At 33.6% G+C, this 11,305-nt stretch overlaps 1 protein-coding gene across 1 annotated transcript; it reads right to left on the minus strand.

The window, feature by feature from the left end:
* Nucleotides 1-10,000: 10,000 nt before the first annotated feature.
* LOC128550978 (sushi, von Willebrand factor type A, EGF and pentraxin domain-containing protein 1-like) lies at nt 10,001-11,048 on the minus strand. The gene is made up of 3 exons (XM_053531192.1): nt 10,949-11,048; nt 10,690-10,863; nt 10,001-10,194 (listed from the first exon to the last, which is right to left on the minus strand). Exons 1-3 carry the CDS (start codon nt 11,046-11,048, stop codon nt 10,001-10,003), a joined length of 468 nt encoding a protein of 155 aa, XP_053387167.1.
* Between the last annotated feature and the right edge of the window lie 257 nt (nt 11,049-11,305).

Below are 11,305 nucleotides of genomic sequence, written 5' to 3' on the forward strand. Positions count from 1 at the left end.
CATTTCGTCTAATTCCATGAGAACTAGATTTACGTTTCCTAATATTTAAAATAGAAAAGATATCGATATCAGGGTTTTTAGAGATATTACCTTCCTGATAAATATTATCATTTAAGCCCAACGGAAATGGTGACTGTAAATTTTTAATCCATTTGAATTCTGCTACATGTCTGGCTTTAATTTTAAAACTAGATGTGGAATTTATATCATATACGATTTGCTCTACTGGCTGCATTGTTACCTGATCAAATGTATAGCCAGATTTACGAAAGTGTTGGTACAAAAATGTAGTAAACTTGTTCCGACAAAGCATTTTGTATGAATGCTCACGGAAACGAATTTTTAAAGAACGCCCAGTTTGGCCAACATACTGAATACCACAATTGGGTGCGTTTCAAGTCAGTACATATATCATAAGCATCAATACTGCTTTTACTTGTCTGTGTTGCAAACATGTGTGACACGAAATCTTCTTTGATACCTATTGTTGGCGTGGCTTTGTGCTGTTTTGGTTCAGAATTGATTTTTTGATAAATGTAAACGTGTCATCCTAATCATATAATGGAGATGTGTCTCACAATTGTACTTTTTGAACATGAAATGTCAAAATGTGTCAGCTGGCATGCACAGTAAAAATGTGTTAAACTGGTTGCAATTCAGAGTCAGTTGTGTTGAATTCTTGGCATCCTTTGAGGATTAATTAAAACACGTAGTACCTTATGCATATCTACACAACATATTTACAAGTCAAGCCTTAAACCAGGTTACTAGTACTTTACTAAAGGTTTAATAGTGATGTACCCACACTGTCAAAGCAACCACACAAACAGAACATAACTAATATATCTTTAATTGATACCGTTAAATAGAAAACATGATATAATGGACATTGCTCATTTCAACTCTCCATGGTAGATGATCAGAGAACAACGAAAAACTGAATAATTAAGTGTTCAGTATCACAGAGCACTGAATATAATTGAGTTTTTTAAAGTGGAATTATGCGCATTTTTCAAGTAAAAATCCAGCTAAAATAGATTTGTGTGGAAAAAGGGTGGAGGAAATTATAGTTATTATTCCAATATACCAAACTCTTCCTGTTACCAGTACGAAATAATAACTTTCCAAATATGACATTTGTTTTATTTTGTTAGTCCGATTTCTTAATTTCTAAAGCATCAACTTCACATATTTATGCGGCATTATCGTTAATAACATTTAAATCGAAAATTGCTTTCATAAAACATTCACCAAAACACACTATGTGCAGTAAGATGCGCATAATGCCACTTTAAGAATATACAGAAATCTAATTATATTTGACAATGCATGACAAATATGGTACATAGTTATTGATTTGTGGTTGTTTGTTGGACGATGAATATATGTAATATTTGATAAATGTGTTTTTACAGATGTTGCGAAAAGAAATATTATCGTGGTAAAGTGTTTGTTTATAACAATGTCAACCCTGCTGACAGAATCAGCCATTTCCGCTTATAGACATATAGATTTTGACCAGCATTTCTTACCAGTTCCTGATTTTAATTATGGCAGTCACCATGCGCCTATATATCTGTGCCACTTGAAGCCACTATTGCTCGTGAAATTTGGGTGTGGTTTGATTAGAAGTAAAGAGATACGGTTGTCAAACAATATCGAATACATTGTATTATGAAACGTGACATCACTAAGCGATGAATAAATTGACCAAGATTTCAACGTTAATGTTACATTGCAATGCACTTTCAAAGGTGACGTCACATGAGATGCCTTATGTTACAGCATGTCAAAGTATACTTTAGGTGACTCTCTTGCACAATTGTATGTATTTTTTAATTTTTTTTTTATTTTGGCGCGCAACAATGTTTCAATAATAGATACGCCAACTTTCGACAAGAGTAGAAATCAATCACTATATTTTCAATAAACATTCTCAACTTTTTGAAAAGTCGGACAACTTTAAACCCTTATAATGCTGAACACAATTGATTCTGTCTTTGCGACCAGTGCAGATCATGATCAGCCTGTACATCCGTGTAGTCTAATCAGGATCTGCACTATTCGCCATTCTGTCAGTATCTTTTTTGTATGCACCCCTTTTAACAGTTAATGGTCTTGTCCAAATTGAAAGATGGACAAGTGCATTATAGAAATTTAGCAGGGTAAGGGTTAAGAAATGAAATACAACACGAATTCAGTTTAATTATTTTAGAATTCCGCTTAAACCGCTTGGCTGCATTCTAAGCTTCCAAAGGATCTTCATATAGATTCCATTTTCCACAACGGTTACGTTTCAAGTACAATAAACAGTCTGCATTTAATATCAAAAACGAATTTCCAGAATGGAATTTACATAAATATTAAAATATTAGCACAACTATTGCAAGAATGAGATATATGCCATATATTGATGATGTGGCTGTTTTCCTTTTGAGTGAAATGTGTAAGAAACACTTTAAAAATATGAACAATAAAATTATTACCCGTCACATCAAGTCTGATTCCGGAATGGGCATTTGTTATATTTTCTGCATAGAGAGTCAGATTGAAATATCGTTTCAAGATAAGCATACTCTCCAAATAAAATATTTATAAATCACGTTTCATGATAAAAAACCCTAGTGAACTTTTAAGGCTTAAAAAGTATCCATTTTTGTAACCGACGGATGGAAACGCAGGCAGACAGATGGACAGATAAATGGACAAATTCAACAGGTCTGTATATTCTACATATTGCTTTCTATTAATGTTCAAGGTTTCTTGAACAAATATCTTATTCTTTTTAAAGTATTTAAAGAATCCACTTTTTTTTTACTGAGAGACGGATAGGCAGATGGACGAACAGACATACATGCGGGGAAAGAAAAATAAAGTACATGTTTAATAAACTACCTCGTTGTCTTCTACCTATTTACCAAATGCCAGGAAAACATATCTTGCATTATTTATTTTATCACAGAATCAACATTTACTTCCTTTTAAGGATGAATTTTTTTTGGCACACAACAACCACATTTTTGCAACAGCTACTGTACCACAAAAACAGAACACCTATCAATTTAACAAATTTTATTAGATGTTGGAGCAGAATCTAACATTGCCACTTTTTATCATACTTTATAATAGGTCAGAGGGAAGTAACCAACGAGGCCTCTGATTGGTTGAAAAAGTATATGGTATTCTGCAGTGTATATCTACCATGTAAAGTGATCTCCCATTGGTGCAAAATATATTGGATGTGTTTGAAAACTATCTTATTTCATAAAATAAAACTGTAAACCATGATTACTGGCTAAAATAATATGAAATGATGCATTTTGTGTGAGAAATATGCATTTTCTATCAGTAGGGCATTTTAATGAAAAATAAAAAATATCATTGCCGGACTATGGGTAACCGAGTTCAAAGAGAAAAAAGTGCCCAAAAGTGATGGTCAACATATATATTTCCTGCAGTTTTTCAATAGTTCTAGGATAGTTCTTTCAACCTGTGTAGGTGGCATAAAAAGTTTAAATGTTAGGAAAGTCCCATGACCGGAAACATTACAATGTGGGCCTATGGAAATTTAGTTGTTTCCCTACGACCATAATACTTGTCATAGCAACCACATTGTTTTGCAGTAGCAACAAACTCAACATATCTTACTTATGGCAATGGTCTTAGTAAACTGATATCTCACTAAACGCCGAAGATTATACTAAGAGATGGAAATATCTAACTTAACAAATTATTTAAAAACAAAACGCAATGTTTCTCCTACAGAATCAAGATTTCTTATTAATCGGCATAATCTAATCAAACAAAGTATTTAACTAATAAACGTCAATCGTCTATTTAAGAAATAATAAGTTCCCGAGTGTGGTTTATCGAGGAATAACCCGTGTTTTGAGTTCTTATGCTTAAGAATATATCACGAAGGCCTTGTTTCGCATAAGAACGAAAAACTCTGGTTATTCTACGATAAATCAGACCTGGGAACTTGTTATTTCGATTCTAGCACGACATACAAGTACCAACAGTGTTTGAAAAAATGGTAACTACTTTTTACGACCGTGCAACGCACCTGGATCGGATGACGTCATTGAACTCGAGTGGTTTATTGCAGAATAACCCGAGATAGAGTTTGCTCTACATGTAAGTTATTCCCTGGTCCTGTTAGAATTTTAAATAATTTGGGTGCATACCTAAATACAAATCTAATGTTGAATTTGGCCAAAGCAATAACATCTGGACACAAACTCCGGTCAATTTTTCAAAAACAAAGAAAAGCTAAATCAAAATGTGTAAACTGTAGAGTTCAAAATTAATTATGTTTTCAGTATATTCTACTCCATAATCGGAGACAACAAAAACAAAACCTATCCTTAACTGTGATACCATGACTTCAATCAATATCCCTCTTGGGTAAAATGATATCCAATTAACCACATTATCAACTGTTCCAGATACATACACACAGAGAATAAAATAATGAATAATTAAAGTTTCATATTACCAGCAGAGAGGCAAAAAATGTATCAATAACTTTTCAAATTCACCTTTTGAATCTTTATATATGATAATGCAAATCTATATCTGATGGAATACTGGGTTCTATTGTAGAATTAACGAACATTTGTTTCGCAAAACATCTGCAGAATCCTTAGCGGATGTTGTTTCAAGAATCTCTATCATTACATAAAACAGTTAATTTTATTATATTTTTCTCTGTAAAATATATATATAAAAAAAAAATGTCAAGATATAAATGTTCTTAGTAAAACTATCTTATTCTTTTGACGTTTAAGCTCTGCACGAACGCTGTGACTTCGTTATATTTAACGATATAGACACACATTGTCGACGTGTAGAAATTTCTTAAAAAATCGAAAACCAAAACATGAAAATGAACACTCAGTTTTAGCTAAACGCAACTGAATCGACACTACTATAATAATGATTGATTATTCTCTATTTCATTTTATGGCATTTTAGATAAAAAATCTTGAACTGTTTTACAATATTCAGTCAAATATATTCACCAAACCCCTTCGTCCATGAGAATCTCTGTGTGATGAATTTCTCAGGAATTAATAGCTAAATGAGTAACAGAACAACAATGTGATAATTTTTAAGCAATTTCGTCTTATTATCAATGTCAGGGAAAGTAATTTTTTGCTGGTTAGGCTTGTTTTGTATATTTTAGTAGTTTCTATGAAATATTTGTGACCTTCGACAAAAGTTTCATATCTCGGCTAGTGCGTTCGGCTACAGGTGAAGTTAAAGTGATACTACATTTGTTTTTAAAGATAAACTCTGCAAGTTTGATAACTAACAGATACTGGTTCTCATATCTAGTCGATGATTCCATTGAAATCAAACACAGTCGGGGTATACTGTATTTCCATCATCTACAACTGTAAATAAGCATAACTATATCAAAATTAACAAACAATTACGAATATCGTGTTCATTAACAAGTTACTTTAAAACGATGACACACATTAGGCTTAAAAACTGTTTATTTCCGGTATCCTGACCTACCTTAAAGTTTTGGCCCGACACTAAATGTCTATTTTTATGGCCTTGGGGAAAATTATTTTCAACCTTTTAACAAAAAGTTGCAAAACTTCACTTTTTATGCTTTAAACATGGTCAGTGATGGTAGAAATTAACTGACTGATGCTCTACAGACATAACCCCTTATTTGTATCCATTTTCGACAATAAAAATATTTTCCGAAAAAAAAACAAAACAAAAAAACTCGCTTAATAACAAAAAAAAAAAGAAAGAAATTCCGAGCTACCTACCCAAAGTCTTTGAGCATGTTACTGGAAACAAAGAATTGTTTAGGCCTTATGTGACAATTTTGTATTTTCACTTGCAAAGATGCAGACTGTAATCATTTATTAAACTAAAGATTTCTTTGGGCAAGCAAGTGAAATGTAAATGCATATCCATTGAATTAACACATGTTTAGCAGACAGTAGAAAACTTAACAACATTTAACCTTGTTTTTAGATGTAAAGGCAAATTATAATGGGCTATGTATCAGAAATTGTTTCAAAATTAATGATTTTCATCAGTAAAATATTTAAATGTTACAACCCTACTAACCATTATCCGCATTGTAATACAAATACAGAGGCCTATCCGGAACATCCACCACAATAACCTCCACAACGAGACCATTTTCTTGTGCTATCTGCATTTCGCGTCAAGCCCGATATTCCCGTTTGAAACCGATATTCCCGGTTGAAAGCCCCATGACTGCCAAGTGTCCTGTTAAATATGTAAAAATATCTGGCCAATAGCAAAGCAAATTTAAAATCATCATTCTACTCAAAAGTCTAGTAAATAAGAAAAAAATATGAATGAATGAGTTTAAATATTTTGCGAGTTTCAATGTTGATAACTTTTTACCTTGTTAGTTGAACTTCGATAAACAATATTCTTTTATTGAATTGGTATTTTCAGAAAGAAATGCTTCAGTCATCCAAACGTTTGCGCTTAATATAACATTTAAGGTGGAATGCGCCCAATCTGAAGTTATTTTGTTTCGTTTCGACATTTTGATTAATATGAATTTCAGCATATTCCTCATAGACTGCTTATTTTAAATTACTTATCTGATATTTCTGTAACTTTTTTCTCTGCAAACCTTTAAAAACGACCATTGACGTCCATTTTTGATAAACCGCGATTTCACGTCCATCAGACGGTTTTCGTAAATCGTTCTGTTCATTCTACAAGAATCGATTTGCTTGATACTCATCATATTTTCATTTAAAAATGTCTTTAAAATTGGGTATAATTTGTGGAGATCTTCTTGACGTAAAGGTTGATATTTACGTTAAAGTGACGTCAGAGCGACAAATATGACGTTGAGTTTCGAATAAAATTGTTGCTTTAATTTTGTCTCATGTAAAACCCAAACGATAGAATTTGAGAAAAAACTAATATAATGATGAAAATTTTATTTTCTATCGATTTACCGAATTCATTTTTGCGTAAAATTACATTGCGCTACCCCTACCCCCAAATCACAAGATAGCGCAACTGAGTATTTTTTTCAGTATCTCCTCGTTCCTTCCATAAATCTATTATTTTATTTTTCTTAGTACAATTAAAAATGAACGTCAATGGTCGTTTTTGAAGGTTTGCAGAGACAAAAGTTACAGAAATATCAAAAAAGTAAAATACGCAGTCTATGAGGAATACACTGAATTTTATATTAATCAAAACTTCGAAACGAAACCAAATAACTTCAAATTAGGCGCATTCCACCTTAACGTCAAAATCGAAGTGCAATTAAATCTATCAATCTACATTCAGATCAGGATACCGAAATACCTCGCTTTTATGCAGTTTGAATTTTCGTTTGCAAAAGAGAAAATATCTTGTTTACGTTTTCTAGATGTTTACTATCGTGTGAAAAAGATATACCAATGATTATTTGATAAAACCTGACATTTCACATTGTATAGGTAGACGCATTTATCAAAACATTATAAACATTACGATGATTTCAAAAACGATAACAAGAAAAACTAGAATACCCATGTAAACACAATCCAATAGAGACTCTCTCTCTTTCTCTCTCCCTCTCTCTCTCTCTCTCTCTCTCTCACACACACACACACACACACACACTCCATACTCGCAGCATCGCTGTTTGGCTCATAGTTATACTGCTCGTCTATCTGGCGTACAGTTCAAAATCATGCAGGTACGCCCCTGACAATTGTGTTGCTTGGTTTCGTTCTACGTTTAAAAAGGATCATTTCATGTACGTTATGATTAATCATTTTAAATACAATATTTCTTTCTTATGTCAAAAGCTCTATCTACGTACGCATCAAAGTTCTTGTTAATATTACCATTGTCGGAAGCCTTTTATTCAATAAATATTGGTACATTTCGTCTCAACCAATGATATTTCTTTATAATGTTTCCTCAAATCAGTACAAAGGGATCATACTAATACAAAATGAGTATATCTTTTTAGGTATATCACACGCAGTTATGCCTGGTTTCACACACGGTGTGGTACAAAAGAACTTTACCTGGTATCCAAATCTCAAACCCGTGCCAACTGTCGATATATTAAAGTATCCTTTCCACGGCGTACATCCCCCAACACAGTTGCAGCCACCACCTGTTGCATAAGGATAGGTCAAATCAGCGAATGTGGTATCTTGGAGGTAAACCAATATGTTTGCCTGAAATTCACGAACATTATCCCAATGTCACGAAGGTCAGAATTTTCACGAAATTCGGGCAGAATATAAATATATATTTGTACATATCAATAAAAACTAAATGTAAATAAATTACGTGCTCAGAACGGGTTCAACGCTATATTTTCAACAGAAGTGTAGTTAGGACAGCTTCCTATCCATTTAAACATACAATGAAATAAATGCAAAACAATATAATACGTTTCTTGATAAGCAAACAGGCAATCAAAACAATATAGAAATTGATATTTATACTAGCCACATTTTACGGACATTTTGCAAGAATGTTACAATATCTGCATTTTACCAAGAAGTGCCAGACGGACAAATTATGCCGCCTTGCTTTTGTCAGAGTTTGAAGTCGTTAGTCAAATTTGCAAAAGGGAATGCACAAAGCTCCCTATATTTTATTAACTGGTATCTTGAAAAATTGGTATAGTGGTAATATAAGCTCGAGTTAAATGTAGTGCAGTTTATCTCTTCCAAACACAAACATTTTTGATGGGTCACATTGACCCCAGATGTCCTTCCGAGTACTATTTCAGACACGGGTTGGCATCTAGGTAGAACCACTGACCATTCGCACACCAGCTGGATGGCTTCCTCACATGAAAGATTTCTACATTCAAAGCGAGGTTTCAACCCGGTAGCGGTTACGGTCAAGTGATTCACAGTCCGTATCCACTCGGCCGCATAGGCCTCTTGTCTGACAACACAATTTATATAGACACACATGAAATGTAGATAAACGGAAACAACGATTTCTTTTAATGTGTGTGATTGTGTTCCGGTTTAACGTCTTTTTTCAACAATTTTTCAGTCATATAAACGACGGTGTTTACTTGTAGCAGTGAGCACAATGCCCAACTTGCTGCCTCAATGGAATATCACGCCGTAGACACGTGACATGATACCCCACCCAGTCACATTATACTGACACCGGGCTGATCAGTCCTAGCACTACCCTCTTAATGCTGAGCGTCAAGCGAGGAAACTACTAGTACCATATTTTACGTCTTTGATATGACGCGGCCGGGGATTTTTCTGTTACAATACAGGTAAAGCTGGCAAATAGTACTATTATAATAATATTTAACATTAAAATATGAAAAATAACTACCCCAAGAGTGACACGTATTTTCTTATATTTCGTAAATACTTGTCCCGCATTGCTATCCGTACCGGGGTCGAAAGCATAGTTCTGAGTTTGGTTAACTGAAATAAAAGCTCTTCAAAGAAGATGCAAAATGACAGAGAGGGAAAACAGAAGCAACAGTTTGATCTACCATATCACATTCCTTATATTAAATTTCTATACCTTGGCTGTTAAATATTCCTACCGTATATTTTCGCTTATAAGACGCACTCGCTTATAAGACGTACCCCAGTATCAGACATGCAATCTGGGGTTTCTTTTTCTTTTAATTTCCTTGTAGAACACGCTTAAAAGATGATCCCCACTCTTTTAACTGGAAATATGTCTCCTAATAAGATTCAAAACTACGTGTTATAACTGATATTATGAATCTCAAATAACGCTTTTCTCTTTAATAGAATCATTGTCGTAAAAAATGCGTATTAGTTTATCACTTAGGCTGCGTATTCATAATACAATTCCCTCACATTTAAACAAATATTTTATTTAACGACAATATTACTGACTGTGATGTACGTATTCTTTCTTAATCGTCATATGAGACCAGAGTTATTTATTATAGTAAAAGGGACAGAATTAATGTTGTTAAATTTCATTAAATAATCAAAACTTCCCACTTATGTCAGTGATGGTTGTTAAACAGAGGAGATAGATCATACGACGTTTCACATATGATGTATTCCGATGGGGACGCTGTTGACATTCCATAACAAAATACTTTGATCTTGTGTCCTCCCATAGCTTCGGGATATATACAATATTCTCCATCAGAGTATGACGGGTTGCACAATTTCACATTGGAACAGTTTTGGAATACTAGAATAATGATTACAATTCTTGTAAAATGATATGGTAAGAAGAAGGAAACATTTGACGTTACAATATGGAAATATTATAACTGAAGCGTGACCTGGCCGGGATTGAACACACACGGCTGACCATTAAACGGACTAAAATGAAATTTGCTTTACCTCTAAATTTAGCTGTTGTCATTTTTTAATTTTGTCTTTTTTGGTGGGTTTAGAGTAACATGAATAAAATTTTGGTTAAATCCTTGTAGGAGATTTGCAATCCTCAAAGATAACCCAGCTTGTACTGAATGCACTGACACGTGCAAATGTTGATCGTCTTAGATAACTTCAGAGTTTATATTTAGTACATTGACATATACAAATGGAAATTCGGTATAATCTGGTCTATAGTCAGTGTTTTGACATTTGCAAATGATGATGATACGAGATAACCTAGTCAATAGTACTTCTTCATAACAGAAACATGATAAACCAGTAATTATGATAAGTCATTTATTACCTATAGGTGTACAAATAGGCACTGTACCATTCCAAATTCCTGCATCGCAAAACCGTGTCGAGTCCCCTCCGGTAAGAACATGGCCAACATTACACGTGTATGTAGCCTTAGCTCCATGAGTTGTTACTGGTGATGTAAATGTGCCATCTGCAATTGCAGACAAGGAACCGCAGTCTGGAATTAAAAGAACATATTTAGGTATTGTCATGAAAAAATGTACAGTCTGATTCAGTGCTGGCCTTTAAAGACACTTTCTTACCTTTAGGCTCGCATGTTGCGTTTTCCCATTCACCCGAGGTTATACAATGGATAAAAGCGAGATTTGGTTGATAACCATAGTCACATGATACTGTAGCCATTGTCAAGTTAAGATTTTCTTGTACAATATGTCCATTTGTAATAGACGGAAAACTGCTACAATCTGCATAAGTGTAAGGTAGTAAAAATTAAAATGATAACGTTAAGGAAAAATTATGAGTTTTGTTTAAATTTGAAGTTTTTTTTATAAAATTAATTTGAATAATTATACGTTTTGTGCAATTGGCAGCCTTGCTCCATTGTCCACTGGTAAGGCATACAGCATTCACGGCTTCATTGGTTTTCCACATTGTTACAC

Source organism: Mercenaria mercenaria, chromosome 19 (assembly GCF_021730395.1).
Source record: "Mercenaria mercenaria strain notata chromosome 19, MADL_Memer_1, whole genome shotgun sequence".
In the NCBI taxonomy this organism is placed as follows: domain Eukaryota; kingdom Metazoa; phylum Mollusca; class Bivalvia; order Venerida; family Veneridae; genus Mercenaria; species Mercenaria mercenaria.

What these genes read in the sequence shown, in the direction of transcription:
- LOC128550978 (XM_053531192.1), bottom strand. Translation starts at nt 11,048, where the DNA reads ATGGCTACAGTATCATGTGACTATGGTTATCAACCAAATCTCGCTTTT. An exon ending in CGCAACATGCGAGCCTAAAG is followed by an intron (nt 10,864 to 10,948) that starts GTAAGAAAGTGT and finishes TTTTAATTCCAG; the next exon opens with ACTGCGGTTCCTTGTCTGCA. An exon ending in GCCTATTTGTACACCTATAG is followed by an intron (nt 10,195 to 10,689) that starts GTAATAAATGAC and finishes TCATTATTCTAG; the next exon opens with TATTCCAAAACTGTTCCAAT.